This window comes from Phyllopteryx taeniolatus, chromosome 5, assembly GCF_024500385.1.
Source record: "Phyllopteryx taeniolatus isolate TA_2022b chromosome 5, UOR_Ptae_1.2, whole genome shotgun sequence".
Taxonomy (NCBI): Eukaryota; Metazoa; Chordata; class Actinopteri; order Syngnathiformes; family Syngnathidae; genus Phyllopteryx; species Phyllopteryx taeniolatus.
In genome coordinates this window covers 6,314,668-6,333,070 of record NC_084506.1, presented here as the reverse complement: position 1 = coordinate 6,333,070, position 18,403 = coordinate 6,314,668, and the positions used below count along the sequence as shown (strand labels likewise).

Genomic DNA, 18,403 nt, shown 5'->3' with positions numbered 1-18,403 from the left:
CAGAAGTGTATATCGAAATTGTAGCCCTTCTTTCACATGACTCAGTACCCAAGAAGTAGCTCTCGGTTTCACAAAGGTTGGAGAGCGATATTGCCCAACTGTTCTTAATTTGGTTGCTTAAACCATACCAAATAAAAAAACACTAATCAGTCAATAAATCGGGGGGAAAAAAATAGACAATAAACTAAAATTCTAAATACATTTGTATCCGATTAATCGGTGGAATAATCGATTCCATAGCTGCTCCCCTAGTTGGGGATGAGTGTTACAGATTGTCAGCAGCAGGTTGCAACCAAGAGACTGGAAGAGTCACAGAAAGGCATTTTCCTTTGGGAGGAAACACATTTCCTGTTTTCGGGGGAACCCTGACAGAGGCAACAAACAGTAAAAGGTAAACGACACACGTACACGATGCCTCCCGCCTCTGCTGACACAAAAACAATACACGGCCTGAAGAAAGTGACAAAATGGACTCCCGACATGCAATGTACTTGGCAACTAAATGATCCATTTGGAGTCGGACCCAGATGGATGGAATGACTGCAGGAGGGTGTTAATAATAGAAAGATAGAGAGAGACATCGAAACAACAAGGGGAACATTAAGAACGAGCCATGAGACGGACTAATGTAGGTAAAGAAGCACAACGATGACTGGCTTGGTCATGGCTTGGTTCTTGAAACCCAGGTGATCCTTAGTCAACCCGTCTAAGCGTGAGCTGAACGCAATGACAAAAGCATGGGGAAGAAAAAAAACATCCGACTCTCTCTCTCTCTCGCTCTCTCTCTCTCTCTCTCTCCCCCGCTAGTTTCCTCCAGCAACAACACCGACTCCAGTGAGTCATAAATAATCATACAATAAAATATTTCAGTCAAATGACAAGATAAAACAGCAGGAATTAAATACAGTAGACGTGAAAAGATCATTGCAAACTTTTTTTTTTTTTTTTTTTTTTAAGGGAAAGCCACAGGGCTCCTTTCTCCACCCCCTGCCCCCCATTGAGTCTGTGCTGTGGTGACTGGCCGGAGGGCGAACTTACCCTAGCATTGCTAGCATTAGAGCTGGGGAGGAGGGGTAAACAGGGAGGGTGGGGGGGGGGGTGGGATTGGGAATCAGTAGGGCTTGCTGTCGTTCTTGGAACGCTTCAGCTGAACCTTCAGCCGCTTCATTCCGATCTGGAAGCCGTTCATGGCCTGGATGGCAGCTTGCGCCGACACGGGATTGTCATAGCTGACGAACCCTAAAGACACAAACGGGGAGCGGGACAGTCAGACACTACTTTGGATGTCATTGATGGGATTTTGAGGACAAAAATGTGTGTGTGTGTGCGTATATATATATATATATATATATATATATATATAGCAATGAATACGGAGAGTTTAAAAGAGGTGAGAGGAAATCATCTCGAAACAGAGGAGACTTGGGACACCACCCCTCTCCCACATTCAATGCCATCCTTTCATCCCTTCCAAAGTGGAAGAGACTCAATCATTTTGCCTCCAACAAATCAGCAAACAACACAGCCATGTTTGACGAGGGAGATTTCACCCAACGACAGCTGTTGGCTGGCAGAGGCTTCTCTGCATCCCATGCAGTCATACATTACCAAACAAAAAATATGACAAACCCTGGCCAATAAGCTAAAAAACCACAACAATGCAATGCAAAAAAGTAATTTAAGAAAATTGGAATAATTGGGGGAAAAAAAACTGTCAAAGAGCTAACAAAATTAAAGCAAAAGAAAGCAATCTGATAAGTCAATTCAAATAAAATAACTTTTTTCTCAAGGACAAAATTGGGGGGGTGGATGGTCCGACAAAAATACAACTAACCTTGGACAAATAAAAACTAAAGAAAAATGTCCAAAAGTATTAAAATAAACACGCTATAAAAATGACAAATCTAAATTTATGTGTTAATGATCAACTTGTGTACAAATTTGTGTTCCATAGGCTTCGTTGGAAACAAAACTCCTACGATGGACAAAATAGCACAGAAAAAAGAAAATACGACAATAAGAATACAAAAAAACCTTGAACTAAGATTAATCATACGCTAAAAAAAAACAACCTAATGACAAACCTAATAAAAATTTTGGGGGTGTGTGACAAACAGGGAAAACGTTGAGACCTCTTACATTTAGCAACATTTATAGCATTTTGGGGATTTGTAATACTTTCAAAGGACCGTGGGAATGCCCACAAACTCCAGGCTCTTGGCAGCAATGAAGAAATCAATCTCCGTGAAGTTCTACCTGCTGTCTTTGTGCCAAACATCAGGCGATAAATTCTGCTAAATCTGTCTGTGTCCAGTAGGGGGCGCTGTAGCACTTACCAAAGCACTTGCTCAGATTGGTCTGTTTGTCGATGAACACTTTGGCAGACACCACGTTCCCAAAGGGCATGAACATCTGCAGAAGGTCCTGGTCCCCGAACTCCTGCGGCAGGTGGTAGATGAACAGGTTGGCACCCTCTGGCCCTACTCCATTTTGGTAAAACAAAGGGCAGGATCTCACGTCAGATAGAGGGTTTGAGTACGAAAAACAGGGTGAACGCTAGATGTCGCCGCAGCGTGCTCACCTTCCTTCTGGTGGCCGGGGATACTCTGCTGCAGGAGAGGCTGGGGGTAGAGGGAGGGCAGGGCCGAGGCCGTGTACTGCTGCATCCCTGAGTAGGCCTGGGTCAGCGCGTCCATGGAACTGGCCGCCGAGCCGTTGGCCATGGACGAGCCCAGGCCTCCGTTCAGGGCCCCCATTCCTGCACCGAAAGGAACGAAAGTAGGATGTGCAATGAAGCCGCCGCAGACACTATGAAGACCGTGAGAGGCAGCGGTGGGAAGTAACCCAGTATAAATACTTGGCTACTCTACTTAAGTCCATTTTTCAGATATCTGTTACTTGAGTGCTTATTTTATTCTGACCAAGTTTTACTTTTACACCCCAAATTTGAAAACATATCTGTACTTTCTACTCCTTACTTGGGTCAAAATTGGCTCGTTACTTTTTTCGTACCTCCGCGGATGACGACGCAACGTTAAAAAAAGATGAAGTCAAGAGAGAGAGAGAAAGTCAACCGCGAGTGAAAGCGTGGCTTTATGAAGAGGAAAAAACAGGAACAGCAGCAACCGGGAGGAACGTAAACCATGGAAGGATGCAAAAGAGCAATGGGCACAACAGCCGCGAATGCATTATCCTGGGCAAGCCTAAAAACTACCAGCTCCGCCCTTCAAAAAAAATCTCTATCAAAAAACAAATGCATTCAAAGTGTACTTTTTAGTTATCATTAGTAGTAGACCCCTCACCTAGCCTCTGAATACTGTTAGAAAGCTCAGGTCTTGGTTTAAAAAAATACACGTAACGTTTTTTTTTTTCTTCATTCGTACGAGTACTATGTAAGTTACCCAAAAAAAAAGGGAAACTTTTCCATTGTGCCAACTTATCAAAACGGATATTGTATATAATTGACAGTAAAAAAAAATATTTAGCTTTTTACTCAAGTACATTACAGAGTCTGTTGTATTTATTTACTTTTACTTAACTCATTGAATCAGTTCAAGTAAAATATTCCTTTAGGACACAACGATGTGTACTTCTACTCAAGTACTTTTGCCACCTCAAGACATGCTTACCGCCGACGCCGCTGGTGAGAGCGTTGAGGTTGTTGAGGCCAACGGAGGCCCCAGTGAGACCCTGCAGGGTGCCCAGAGATGCCAACGTGTTCATGGCGGCACTGGCACTGGAAGCCGCTGTTGAGCCGGCTGGTGAGGGGAAAAACGCGACATATGGATTCAACATGGGTGGGCTGGTTATGCTACCAAATCCAACAAAAACCCCAAAACATGCATACACACAGTACAGCCACTGTGTATATTCACACAGCTTTAGGGAGCCCTCATGAAATAGTATGTAGATGATTAATTTGAATAGATTTCCTTAACGTAATGGCTAATTCTAATGCTCAGTGCTCTGTAGAATGTGTACTCTTCTAACAACAGAAGAGCTCAGTGTGGCTCACTGGACACTTGAACAGACACAAAACTCATCACACCCAATACAAGAGTCCCAAATCTTGTTTTTAGAAATCATAAACGCATGACTACAATGTTCTGAGACGCATTCTAATAGACAATTGTGTACGGTGTATTTCAATAAATTACATTGTAGAAAATGTATTTTAGTAATCAAGTGAAACATAGCTTCATTAACTAATCACAAGGCCAATCCTATATTTTATTTAAAAAAAAATTAATATTAATAAAATAAAATAATTCAATTTCTTGAGCGAGTGAACTTGGGTTTTTGATCGGCATCAGTTATTCTTTTTAAAAATGACTGAATTCAACTATTGAAATGAAGTTTTCCACAACATTCTCATTTATTGATATGCACCTATAGTACTTAAAATTGACAAATTGGAGGATGATATAATCATTTTTGAGTGCTGTCATTACTACAAATGTGAAATTGTTCCCACCAGTCCTGTTTTCTGCATAATGTTTTCAGTATATTGTACACATTTATTTTAAAGATATTTGAGTACATCTCCTACATCCACAATAAGGAAGATTTTAAGATCTATGTCCAAATAAATTATAGATGGCAGAAAGCGTGTTTGCCATGTAGAAAATGTCATAGCGGACATCATGATGATCTTGAATCAGCAAACTCTGGTAGCGTACTTGATTCTGCCTCACTTGCTTTAGGACACGATTAATCGACAATCAACTCCACACACTTGACAGAATAATCAATAAACAGACAAGTGGACTTAATGTTGTGGCTCGTGTCCTTGCGTGTTATGTGCACGTGCTAGTCCTGACTCGCCTGGACTGGCAAGCGCTCCGAGCGCGCTGGTGGCGGCTGACAGGCCACTGGCGGAGGTCGGACTGCCAGAACTCTGGGCTGCCGCGGCCGCAGCGGCTAATGTGGCCAAATTCTGCAGCTGAAGGGGATTCACTCCTAGAAAGAACAGTTATGCAATTCATTTGAGTGCGCCAACAAACATTTTCCTCCTTGCAGCAAAGAAACAAGCTGACAAAAGACTGGAAAATGGAAGCGTTTTCCAGCACTAAGCTGATTGAGTCATGTGATATACAGTCAAGGAAGGACGTGGGTGTGGAACTGTGTCACAAGGTTGATTCCTCCAACTGTTTGTTTGCTGCACTGAAATGTCGACTCACCTAGCCTCTGAATGCTGTTGAAACTGCTCTGGTTGCTCGTGGAAGCGGCCTGCTGCAGCAGCTGATGAAGGAATGGAATTGTAAATGTGCTGTTAGTTTCCAACAATTTCACGTGGGAGGCGTGTGTGTGTGGGGTGGGGAGTTATATTTTATGCCAGTCGGCGACTTGAAGGCGCAAGCGGAACACAAATAGATCGGCTGTTCATGTTACGGTCGCACTCTGGCTGGTTGAAGATGAAACGGGTGCCATGCAACGATGTCTTTTAGTTTAGTGGGCGATAGCAGACACTCATATTTGTGTTATGTGCTATCAAAATGTCCAAGCTACATTTGAGGCACTTAAATTATTATTATTTTTTTTAAATGTATATTTCAAAGCAATTGATTTTTATGGGTTTTTACAGTATAAAGTCCAAATATAGTTGTGTGCCTTCACTATAGCGCAAGAGGCAGAGAAGCTCCCCAAGTATCGTCGTCGTTCCCACATAGCAGAGAGAAGATGTACCTGTGAGTATTGTCGTCTGCTCTGTTTCAGTTTAGTTTATCAGTTTATTTTTGAAAGGGGACAATGCAATTTCATAAAACACATGAAGTACACATGGTTAAAAAAGCCAGAATTAGCCAGAAGGCTAGTTTTCATCTGTAGTCCCCTGTGTCTGTGTTGTTGCTGCTCCGTGTGTGTTAAAGGAGCAGTTGTTGGACAGTTTCTAATTACCGTAACATCAATGCTAATTTCCTTTTGTCCATCTACAGCGTTTCACATTTTAGGATTAAGCTTGTGGACTTTCACTGGAAGAAATATGGTTTGGTTGAACAATTGTGTGTTTGAATATACAATGTGTAATTCACTTGTGACACTGCGCCGTTTGTGTTAAGGTAGCATTTTAAGGTACATAATTATCATACCAATATCTATGCTAATGATGATGATAAAATGATGCGGTGGGCCAGATTTTGGCCGTGGGCCTCGAGTTTGACCTTTGCGCTGTAGGGTGACACTTACAGCCAGGTACTGAGGCGTGAGGCTGCCCAAGCCGGCCAGGTTCCCCCAGGTAGAGGCGCTGTTGAGCTGCTGGATCTGCTGCACCAGTTGCTGCTGCAGACGGCGTTGCTCCTTATCCCGCTGAGTGTCGGCAAACTTCACCACCAAAGGCGAGGAGCAGCCCTGAAGCGACAGAGACGTTAAACCGGTTCAGAAGCACACAAAAACAAGCGCGGGAAACTGGGAGGAATTTGCAAAAACAAATGAAAATAAAATCAGGGTAAAAAAAGGGGGGGGAGGGTTGTAAATCATCTACGCCCCAATATATTTTTATTTCTCTCTTTTTTTTAATGGCCGCTGCATTCGTATGAAAGCGAACACACAAAGGACATGTGCCATGCATAATAGCTGAGCCAGGTCACATTCCAGAGGGCACGAGTCGCTGCTGCAGACAAGTGAAGCTTTTTAAGGCCCTGAATGGAGTCCACAGACGACAAATGAAGACAGTGATTTCAAATCAAGACAGGCATACGGCAGCAAACGTCGACGGGGAGAGTGCAATACAATAACACAGTCTCGACAAACAGACAGGCACATGACGGCTCGGACAGATGCGTGAGGACACAACGGCATGCGCTGCAAAGTCTTTTCCAGAGTAGAGAGCCATACAGGGGGCCAGACTGGACCGGGAAAATGGCTTCTGCACCTCAGCTGCGGAGGCCGGGTTCCGACTACTAAGCAAGACCAATTGTAATCTAGTAGTTTGCAGGGGATTGAACGCTCTCTGATGCTCCACTGGAACTGGAGACTCACTTCAGCCCATTTTCAAGTTGGGATGGTGTGGCTCCGAGATGTCAATTGAATTGAGTTCTTAAAACAATTCTCATCTTGCTGGGGATTCAGCAACCATGTGCAATGTTAATATTTTAACTCTTTTTGTAGTTGTTTTACTGTCTTGTTTAGACATGTTCATGTCTTTCCAACACATGGGGGCAGCAGAGTATGTGAGAAGGGGGAGGAGAGGGGAGGGGGGAGGGGGAATAGGTGCTGAGGGGGATACAGTACCTCCATAGTCTGAGAGTGATGCATGGTTTTGATTGCATTCTGTGCCATTGCCCTGGTAGCAAATGTGACAAACGCACAGCCTGTAGGAGGAGGAGGGGGGGGGGGGGGGGACAATAGGAGAGGGAGAGGGAGTGGGGGAGGGAGGGAGGGAGGGAGGGACAAGAAGAAACAAAAACAAGACAAAAAAGGTTTGGACAACTCGTTATGAACCCCCAAAAACACATTACAGTAACAGAGAATGCACACAGAACCACCCTCACTGGTTAGCACACAGAGAAAAGAAGACAACAGAACAGTAACACATGAGCACAGTGACTTGACAGATTCAAAAACTGCCACCAAGAGAGGCTCGACTGTGTGGTGAAAACACTGATTAAATACACACGTAATGCACACAAATACAAACCCACCTACGATTCTCATAAGGAGCTGCAAATATTTTTGAAAGGAGAGGTATTAAGGGCCCATTTGACATCAGTCGTTTGGCGGCTTATAAACGGAGAGCTGCGCGGCGGCTGCTTTAAAGGTTTCCGCACACGGCTCTGATGAGCTTTTCATGCGGCAGAAAGCCTCGTGGAGATGTGATGAAGGGCTAATTCCGGCCTTCGAGCGTGCGACGGACGCGGTACGAAAAGCCGAGGCGTCTGTCGGCTGAGCCTGCCCGACGCAGGCAGGCAGCCGGCAGTTGCCAAGGCGACGGGGCCCATTGTACCCAGATGGCGCGGCCCTCCTTCACCGTGGCGCGCGGGGGCCACGAGTGTCACGCCAATTGAAAAGTGTTTGATTGGAGAGGTGGCGACTTAAAAAAGAAAGAAAAGGGGAGGGGCCAGTTACCTCTGCTCTGACCGTCCGGTCCGCGCAGGATTCGGCACTCCTCCAGATGGCCGAAGGACGAGAACATCATCCTGACCTCGTTCTCGCCGTATTTCTTTGAAACCATTCCGATGAAGAGCTTTCTGTCTTCCACCGCTGCAAAGAAACAGAGAAGGAAAAAAAAAAAAAAAGCTCTATCACAATTATGGCACAATGAGGAAAAACCTTGCACCGTCGCCTCGCTCCTTTTCCCCTCTCTTGTTCGCAGTGTTGCCTTGTCACGCTGCCACATTCTCAACCTCCAACTCTCAGCGCCAGAACAAATCTGTACAACTTTGCTTTGTTTTCCTCCCTGTCTGCTCCTCCAGGCAGAAGATGATGATGTATCATCCATTTTTGTGCTCGCCCCCTCCCTCCCTGACTCCGTACCTGCGCTCCCCTGATGCCTTTTTAAAGCCTTTAATCCTCCTAGCCCTCACTGCTATATAGAAATTATCTGGCACTGTCATTACCTGAACTAGAACCTTCATTTTATTCAGGCATCTTCAAAAATAAATAAAACCTGCAGCCCCCCACAAAAAAAAAAAACTCACCACTCGTTTTCTCACTGTCAGCGGGTTTCATCTGGATAGGATGATGCATCTGTGGAGGAAAGAGGAGGGATGGAGGGGGTTATTTAATTGGTCCAAGTGCAAGCGGCCACAATCATCCATGAACCACGTAGGCGCTCAGGCTTGTTATCTCGCATCTCTCTTCGCACTCCTCCGAGCGTCTCCCTGCGCCAACACCCTCCCCTCCCTCGCCGCGGCATTTAGGAGGGATTCGGCTAATAGCAAAGGATCAAGTTCTCTACTTTGTAATTTTATTGTCATCGACTGCCCCTGGTTCATCTGCATCTTGACCAGAAATTCACCTCCACGCAGCCCAAGATTTATAGGGAGATTTGCTTGCAAGAGGTTTTTTTTTTTTTTTTTTTTTTTGAAGAGGGGCGGATAATGCATCTCATTAGACGTCTGCGTGTGCCGTCGCAGTACATTATAAATAGGCCAGGCTGCGTCGAGCCCCAGCCGCACAATAATAATCTCGGAACATTTCACTCTTCATAATGCGAGTGGGCGGGCGGGGTGTCTGCAGAACAAGCGCTCAAGGATCTGACATTTCTTCACCGCAGCTTTAATGGAGCCTCTTTTTTTTGTCCTCGCATGACTTCATCTCAATCAATATTTTTTTTGCACATTTTACCTGCCATGTGGCACCAAAGAATGAATCACGCCCAGGAAAGGGCCGAGCAGCTTGTACGCATGAAAAAAGAAGGAAAAAAAAGTGGTGGAGGGTTTGTTTTTTGACAAGCGTAAAGAGAAGCAGACAGATGGCCCGCTCGGTATGGCTACTGGCGAGCATCACTGACCAAGGAGAGAGAGAAATCTGGAATGAGCTCAAGCTCCTTTTTTTTTTTTTTTTGTTCCATACTGTCACTGCCATCCAAACTCAGGCACCTGCAGCCGGTGCCAGTGAAGCTGTTACACCACACTTTATTTGAAATGTCTGGCTGACTGATCGCCCTCGGTGTGGAGAGCCGGCTCATTTATCAGCCGCCTTTGATATTTACATGCAACCGAAACAACGGCGGCTCCCCCCCCCCCCCCCCCCAGTAGACTGAGGTATTCATTTAATCGATGTGCGCTGTTGTTTGGTATTGATTAAATCAACTGGCAAAGTAGTCATTTATAATGGCGTGTAGGCAGGGAGAAATTTGTAGCGGTCTAAGCAGCGCCTGCATGTTTGACTGTTATCGCCAGCTGTAACGGTTACTTTTGAAGGCTCCAAATAAAAATGGTCATCAATGATTCACGAGGGCAAGGCATGCATAATTTGTTGCAGTTGAAGGTGAACAGGGCCTTCGCCTTGCCTAAAAAAAATAAACAAACAAATATTACAAAATAAATAAAAACCCTTTGGTCAAGCCGATTTCAGCCAAAGCGCTTCAGCAGGCGTATTCCAGTTTTTAGCCAAGCCAGCCTCACATTTTTGGGGCCGGAACGGCGTACGTGCCCCACCTCTGTATGCGCTGCGTACTCACCCCACTTAAGGTCTTTATGTTGTGTAGGGCATTCTGGGCATCCAGTGCAGCTTTTCTTGTATAAAAAGTTACAAAACAGCATCCTGCATAGAGAGAGAGAGACAGAGAATGTGGGACAAACAATTTAAAAACAGAACTGAACAGCCAGGACTGGAAACTACAATTGGAAAATTATAAATTTTCAAAATTGGAAACTTTCAATGGGAATAGACCAATAAACCAGGAACGTACAGTATTGAAGGCTCGCTCCTAAACTGCAACATAAATCTTGATAAGGAAAATATATTTTAGCATAATCCTGATAAGTCACTGATGGAGAAGTGGGACATTTGCCAGACTAAAGCGTGGCTTCAGTCCCCACTCGGTGACCGTGTTAATGTGAGCGTGAATGGTTGTCAGTCTCTAATGTACGCCCGATGACTGACTGGCGAACAGTCCAGCGTGGGGTTGCACAGTATACCAGTACTGGAAAAGCAACGAGATACCTTGCCATCCCAAAAAAAAGATACCACGCATTTTTAGCACCAATATTTCTGCGCAGTTCGCCAACTAAATAGGTTAAGTGTGCTTGCGTCAAGCTGTTTATTAGTCACAGCTGTCAAATGTGCGCAGTATGTTTTTGTACGTGGAAAGAACGAAAACTGGACGAGTGCGTTGCGGTAGACCGTTGCGTACTTTAGTCAGCCTCCGGGGCCCGACACAACAACAGTACTGCAAGCGCAAGAGGGAAATGCTGGATAATGCTGACGGAAACCAGATTTCACGCAAATAGAATGGTACCTTGACTCACGAGTGTCCCAATTTGCACGTTTTTAGAGTTGCGAGCTGTCGCTTAGTCAATCTTTTGCTTTGTGTTGCGAGCCACCAAAGTTTTTGTTACGAGCGAGCTTCACATATGCCGCAACTTGAGTGAAGAGGAAAAACAACTGGAGCAATTAACCTTACTGTGTAATGCCCTCGTATGTGGGCAAGGAGAGCTATTTTGCGTAGAGGTCTGCTTATGGTAAAAGCATTTGTACTTATTTCTGTATATGACACCTTATAATTACACTTATTTTTGTATTATTATTTGTATTCAACCCTTATTTATCCAGGTAAGGCAATTGCGACCAGACTCTCTCTCTCTCTCTCTCTCTCTCTCACAGTGTGATAGTTACATGATACATACATTGCATCACATGCACATGGTGAATAAAAAAAGGTTCAAAACAGGCACAGCAGTCATGTAAAGTATCCCCCATGAACTTCGTTTCCAACTTGGAAAATTTTCAAGATTCCCCATCTTAAATTCCCATGTAAATTTAGCAGAAATTTACGGGACATTTACGGTAAAAGTTCCACCCCCTTTGCAACTCTGATTGTAACCCACTGTAAAGAATCTCATTGGGATGAAGGCAATTGCTGCGCACATCACGTTAGCAACATATATATTATATATTCTTAGAGCCCACTGTTGGGATGGTTGGCGGGTGCTGTGTGACATGACCGGAACGATGAGCATGCGAGGGGGCGGGGAGATAAGATGGCCGACAGTGGAAGCCCACAGGTCAAGACAGCCCCGACACATCATGCAGAGCGGTATCTTCGATCCAATCTCAAGGCGTACAAGCATTCAGATGGCAGGGGGAAAAAACGGGAGGGGGAGAAAGCGGTGGTGGTTGTGGGGGAGGGGCGGAAGTAAAGGGGGTGGGGGGGAGTTGTTGGGGTGGGAGCCTCTCATCCTTCCGTCCCAGCAGACCGCCGGTGGCGTTCCAGCCTGTCAGTTTCACTGGGATGGGGAAATGGAGCACTGCAGCGTCTCTGACCTACATAGTGTATATTATGCCATTGCTGGAGCTCTCGGGCCGACATGGGGGGGGGGGCGTTCTGCCAAAGCTGAATATGCATCGAGACGCGTTCGCGGCGTCAATCGGCTACGCCTCGTCGGCTGCTCACAGAGTTTTTCAGATGATTATTTTATGACCCGCGTTTGACACGACTTTAAAAGGAAAAATTGGACGTCAGCTACTTGATGGACCCGTGCCGCTGAAATGTAAACAACTGAAAAAAGATGCTGTTTAAACAAATAATCACACAAAACCATAACCGATTACCTAAGAGGGATAGCTGTATTATCTGCTCTGCAAATAAACATAAGCCTGATAGCATCACGTGGACCCCCGCTTCTCGAACCGGGGTACGTTGACGAGAAGCGGCGGCAGATTGAGTTGAGGGTGGGGGGTATGCAGAGATGGCAGGATATTCAGCTCACACAGACAGCTGTGATTGGGCCAGATTAGCTATTAGAATACATTAACATGTCAATAGGCCATCACAGCTGAAACGCCACATAGAACCAGGAGGAGGAGGAAGAGAGGAAGTCGGAGGGTTGGGGCGGGGGTGGGGGGGTCATTTTAAAAAAGGGGGCTTTGAACTCCCACACTGTGACCACCATCATGTAGGGGGGGGGGGGGCAAAATCTTTACACACACACTGATTTGACTGTGTGATTGCTGCCATTTTATGAGGTCTCAAAGCACTCCTAATGACAGGCTAATAGAGTCACACATTGGTCAATACAGACAGATCCGTCTTACAAGCATGTTGTCTTGGTTTACCAGTAAGAGAACCACTTTGTTAAAAAGAACGGTTTTTTGTCCTAAATGGAAATAAAGTGTGTTGATTTGCCTGGACATTCAAACTGGATCACAAGTGCTCCCTTGAGACGCACTGCGATGCCAGGTATGAACAAGTGTTAAGTCTTCACTGAGGAGATAATCATACAAATTGCGTGTTAATACAAAGACTGTGTGGCCGTCTTCTCAGTCAAGCGTCGCCTGATACGGACTGAACAGTGCGAGTGATTCAGGGCACGCCACAACTACTCCTGAGCCAGAGACCGTCAAGTCAGCGGTCACAATTCAGACACGGAGAGACCACGTCTAAACAGGTCTGACCACAATGACCACTCAGGGTTGGATAATGGCCTCCAGCCTGACAGAGTCACTCGAGCGTCCACCGAATGTAAACTTTGGTGATGTGGCGCCGCCCCACACAGTGACTTGACTTTGTCCACCTGCAGTTACTTAAAGGAGACAGAATGCTTCCAGTAGCACTTTGCAGCCCAGTAGAAAGCAGGCTGCCACTTCGCCGTCTCCAAAGAAACAATTCTACCAGGAAATGGACTGCGCCATCCACTTGTTTGCCTTTTTTTTTGTCAAAAGCTGACATGCGTACAAAAATAACTGCTCCTCGACCTACAGTGGTGCCAGGGGTCCGTGGCACATGCGTGATAATTTGGGGCTAATCTATAGATTTGGTTTCCATAGACTAATCGCAATAAACGTTTGCCGTTTGTCACCATATCTGCCTCAGTGTGAAAATGGCTTCAAGGAGCTGACTGAGAAAAAAAAAAAAAGCCTTTTTTTGGGGAACGTTTCTGTGATATCGCCTTATTTCTCAACATATCGCCTCGATCCTTTTGTTTCGTCAGCAAATCATCTGGCTGACTAACCTCATTTAAAAATATCCAACAGAATTCTGAGTGGTTCTCAAAGTCTCGTCAAATTGACTCTGGCGTTTCAAACGGTGTCACTTGGTCTAAGAACTATTTAAATAGTGCAAATTAAACATTTGTGAAAAGAGGAATGTGAGCAGTAGAAAAGGTTATGCACTTTAGTCAATTTATTTCTAATGGAGGTTTGTTATTTTGTATCTATTCCAAATAAGGACAGAGAAAAAGGATGAATTCAGATCATTTTATTTTAAAATGTAACCTTTAACCAGGTTTTTTTTTTTTTTATTTTAAATAATCTATTTGGTATTTCAAGACCAGTCCAGTTCTGGGGGACACTAGTTCACCCGAGGACTCCACCGGGTCTAGTCTCCCCCAGAACTGGACTAGTCTTGCGATACCCAAGAGATTATTTTTAACAAATTTGCAAATAGAGTATAATTGCAGTCATATATGCAGATTTCAAAAGGAATTTTTGAAAGGCAACTTGAGATCCAAATGAACCTTCCTGGGCATATTACTGGGACAGTCTACTTTCTTCCAGAAGTAGTAGTAGTAGTGGTGGTTATTTCATATAAATAATGTGTGAATGGTGAATGCGTTCACACAATTATTTTAAATCCAAAGCACTGACGTCCATGTACAACCCCAATTCCAATGAAGTTGGGACGTTGTGTTAAACGTAAATAAAAACAGAATACAATGATTTGCAAATCATGTTCAATCTATATTTAATTGAATACACTACAAAGACAAGATATTTAATGTTCAAACTGATAAACTTTCTTGTTTTTAGCAAATAGTCATTAACTTAGAATTTTATGGCTGCAACACGTTCCAAAAAAGCTGGGACAGGGTCATGTTTACCACTGGGTTACAGCACCTTTTCTTTTAACAACATTCAATAAACGTTTGGGAACTGAGGACACTAATTGTTGAAGCTTTGTAGGTGGAATTCTTTCCCATTCTTGCTCGATGTACAGCTTCAGCCGTTCAACAGTCCGGGGCCTCCTTTTTCATATTTTACGCTTCATAATGCGCCACAAATTTCAATGGGAGACAGGTCTGGACTGCACGCAGGCCAGTCTAGTACCTGCACTCTTTTACCACACAGACACGCTGTTGTAACATGCAGAATGTGGTTTGGCATTGTCTTGCTGAAATAAGCAGGGGCGTCCACGAAAAATACGTTGCTTGGATGGCAGCATATGTATCTTGCCAGACTTTGCAGGGACGATAATCCTCCATAGTTTATGGACTGCATTGGTCGTCTGACTCGTCAGACAAAGTATCCATATATCCACTGCCAAACTAGTGAACGTTACCTTCTCTCTCTTGATAATTTCTTGTGCTGTTGCATTACTTTTTCCTTTTTCCATTTCAGTGTATGGTGTTTTTTGTTTTTAAAGAAGCTCTGAGTCAATGGTGAAACTGTGCATGATACTCAACAGGTTATTTCTGTACCCTCTGAGAGACAGAGGGTAGATCTCAAGTCTCTTCCTAGCTTCTACCTCCTCAATTTACATCGACAGCGACCGAGCAAAAAGAGAAATGAGATGAGCCCTAAAGCCTCTGTTGTAGCCTCCCCTCAGAATTCCTAGCAGTGTCACCGGCATGGTTTTCTTCAGAATAATTTTCTATCGAACATTTTATTGAACATATTTTCTATTGATCACGTGTCAATCATGATGCATGTTTATTCACACTTTCCTAACACGGGTCCTCTGAGTCACTAATCCTCGCCTCCATAAAGATGAGTATGATACACTTCTGATATGCATTATCATCACTCAAGGGGTACAAGTAGTTGCGTTAGAGAGGTCAGTAATCAACTGTTAACAGCAAATTAGCAGACTAATTTGAGAAAAATAATACAACATTAGGCACACACGAACACAAACATGCAATTACAAAAGGACAACACTTGCAAGGACCTGCTGTATGCCACGCCCCTTAAGGGCACACCAAGAATACTCCAGTACATACAGCGCTAACCACAAAACCTTCGGAGGGCTTGAACGGATTAATGGCATTCCAATTCAGTTCAATGGGGAAAATTTATTTGATATACATGTACATTTTGTTACGATCTTGGCCATGGAACAAATTAAACTCATAAGGAACCACTGTACTGCTTTTTGGCACTCTTCAGTCGCCGTAAGCACCAGGTGTATTGTACAAATAAGGTGTAGATTCTTCTGACAAAAGAAATGGAAGGTAATTTCACTGTAAACACTGCAGTTGAAAAAGGGTTCAACATTTCTAATCATACTGCAGAGAACTGAACTGCACCACTTGGTTGAAATGTTTTTTTTTTCATATTGCAAACCCGAAGAGACAAAACAGCGAGTACACGGATGCAATGAATAACCTTGCTTTTTATTCGATACAGCTTTTAAAACCAGCACAGTCGAGTAAAAAGGAAATCTTCCTCTAATGCGGCTTATGGAAATGGGTTTTAAGACTACTGAATGCTGTCATGTGGAAGCACAAACATGGCTGTGCTGCAAAAGCAGACAAGCAATGTTGCTCAGTGCCCGAGGGGGACTTGTGCTGAAATGTGACTGTGGGTGATAGACGGCAACGACCGGGTTCACGCGTTTTCACGCACAAGCACAAATTCAAGACAATGGCAGATTTCAACAAGGAAACGGTTAGCACGAACACAGTCCCCACGGGCCCGAGTATCCTACCTTTGCTCTGAGGGGGGTTCTGGGTGCGATCGCGAAGGATGTTGATCTGGTGTACGGCTCCGAAAGGCTCAAAAAGCTCCTTGAGTTCCGTTTCTGACCAGGAGCGAGGGATCTGTCCCACAAACATCTTGATGGAGTCTGGGTCTGGCTGATCCAAGTGTTCCGACGACTCGTTCATCTTCATGCCGTTGCTGAAAAAAGCAAATTCAGATTGCTAGTGAAATCATCTCCTAGACCTAGAATACCTCGACTGTGAAATTGCAATGCAAATATTTGTCCGTTTTCCACACAATTGTCACATCCGTTACAATCACTGCTGGTGATTGGCTTAATGTTCAATGTTCACTATCGAGTGAATCGGTGGAGTGGGAAGAGGTACATTTTCTGCCGATGCCCTTTCAAAAGGAAAGCATCTTAAAAGACAGCCAGTGGGACCCACCTCGAAAAACTGCCATCATCTGATTACTGTATAGCCCCACGGCTCTTGTGTTTACAATAAAAGCACTGGAGACATAAATCATTAATCATAGGAGGACTCAAGAGCTTGACGTGGCCTTGCATGAATTTGAGTAAATGTGCAGAGAACTTAAAGGGTGAATGGTATCATTTCAAATATGATACAGTTGAGGTTAGGGCTGAACGATTTATCATCATTTTCTGATCGAAATTGTGATTTCAGATAAGATCATGTGGTCACCAAAGTTGCGGTTTTTTTTGTTTGCAGCGCTCCCAACTGACCCAGAATCTGTGTTAACTACAGTATCTCGCCAAGCATGCTACTCGTCGAGAGGTCACGCAAATCAATCAGCTCCGAGCTAAATAGAGAGGGGGAAAAAAATTAAAATTACAAAATAAAAAAACGGTGCGTCCATGTCGCAGTCACCCATCCACCCTCCTTTCATATGGAGCTCACGACGCGAACCCGGGGGGGGGGGGGGGGGGGGAATGCTACAAGGGGTGCTCAGCTAATTTGCTCCGAGGCCGGACAAGCAACGAGCTGTGCTTGCTAGATGGCGCGGCTAAACACTACTAGCCTTCCGCAGTGCAGATCCTCTCCTCTAAGGAACCAATTCTAGCCTCCATGGCAGCGAATAAGTTACACTTCAGTTACCGCTAAAGGTGGCCGAGGCGTAGCTAAGGGCTAAGGTGAAATGGCAACACACCAGAATAATCCTTGCATTATTATAGGTAATGTTTTGATGGTAGTATTTTATTTTCTGTCATGTCTGTAAATGTTACTGTGCATAGTGAATATTGCACTAAAGCTTGATTTGAAGAAAAAAAATTTGAAATGACATTTTTTTTCCCTAAAATCGTTGAGCCCAAGTTTAGATGTTGAACGACTGAAGATCTTTTATAGTCGACTAAAATGAGATGAAAGTCAAGTCGAAGTTGATAAATCGATGACGTCAGTGATTTTTTTCAGCCCGGTACAGCGGCCCCCCATCCTTTTTTTACAACATGGACAGGTTTCATATAAAGACATATTTCAATTGACAGCATCGAAACAAATAAAAACTAATGATTCAAAATATAACTCACCATTACGCTAATTGTATTTGTAATTAGTGGCACAAAGATGAATAAAGTTTTCATTAGCACAAAGTTGTTGCCTGCGCATTATGGAAGATAACATTTTGGCGACAAAAATGGCGCTTCACTTTGCCATGCCCTCATCATCATTTCAACACTGGTATGAAGCTAGCAAGGCTAACTGCTATACTCATCCACAAACTTATTTTTGTACTTTCAGTCCCAGAAAACTTTGCTTTTTTGGCCTGACATTTCGCTCCGCCGCAGAACGTTACATAATTCAGCAACAGCGGCAGATGAGTCGAAAGTGTTCTGTAAATTGGCCGACTCGAAGACAAGAGGCCAAAAATGTCCCCAGCGATTAGTCGACTTCAAGCGTCAAATTAATCGCTTCATCGGTTTAACCCCTAATACCATTAAAAACATCTTTACATCAAGCATTGCTTAGGTGCATTGTGTTTTAAGTCACAGAGATAAAAGCTGCATGAAGTGGATGTCAGAGGCAGAATAGAAAACATTTGAAACGACCCAACTTCTCACTGAATTGAATCTGTCGTTTTTAAA

General features: G+C 44.1%; 1 protein-coding gene across 3 annotated transcripts in view; it reads right to left on the bottom strand.

Annotated features, from left to right (window-relative positions):
• Positions 1 to 18,403, bottom strand: part of LOC133477718 (CUGBP Elav-like family member 2) — a 40,970-nt gene that overhangs the window by 4,277 nt on the left and 18,290 nt on the right. For 2 of the 3 annotated variants that reach the window (XM_061772783.1, XM_061772786.1), the window contains exons 2-13: positions 16,307 to 16,497; positions 10,121 to 10,203; positions 8,634 to 8,682; positions 8,062 to 8,196; positions 7,228 to 7,307; positions 6,184 to 6,345; positions 5,181 to 5,241; positions 4,825 to 4,959; positions 3,630 to 3,758; positions 2,582 to 2,758; positions 2,337 to 2,483; positions 1,039 to 1,239 (exon numbers count right to left, since the gene is read on the bottom strand). In XM_061772783.1, coding sequence (XP_061628767.1) covers positions 1,112 to 1,239; positions 2,337 to 2,483; positions 2,582 to 2,758; positions 3,630 to 3,758; positions 4,825 to 4,959; positions 5,181 to 5,241; positions 6,184 to 6,345; positions 7,228 to 7,307; positions 8,062 to 8,196; positions 8,634 to 8,682; positions 10,121 to 10,203; positions 16,307 to 16,497 — 1,477 coding nt within the window. In that variant the 3' untranslated portion in view covers positions 1,039 to 1,111. The remainder of the gene's footprint in view (positions 1 to 1,038; positions 1,240 to 2,336; positions 2,484 to 2,581; positions 2,759 to 3,629; positions 3,759 to 4,824; positions 4,960 to 5,180; positions 5,242 to 6,183; positions 6,346 to 7,227; positions 7,308 to 8,061; positions 8,197 to 8,633; positions 8,683 to 10,120; positions 10,204 to 16,306; positions 16,498 to 18,403) is intronic. The other variant, XM_061772785.1, reaches the window with a different exon arrangement.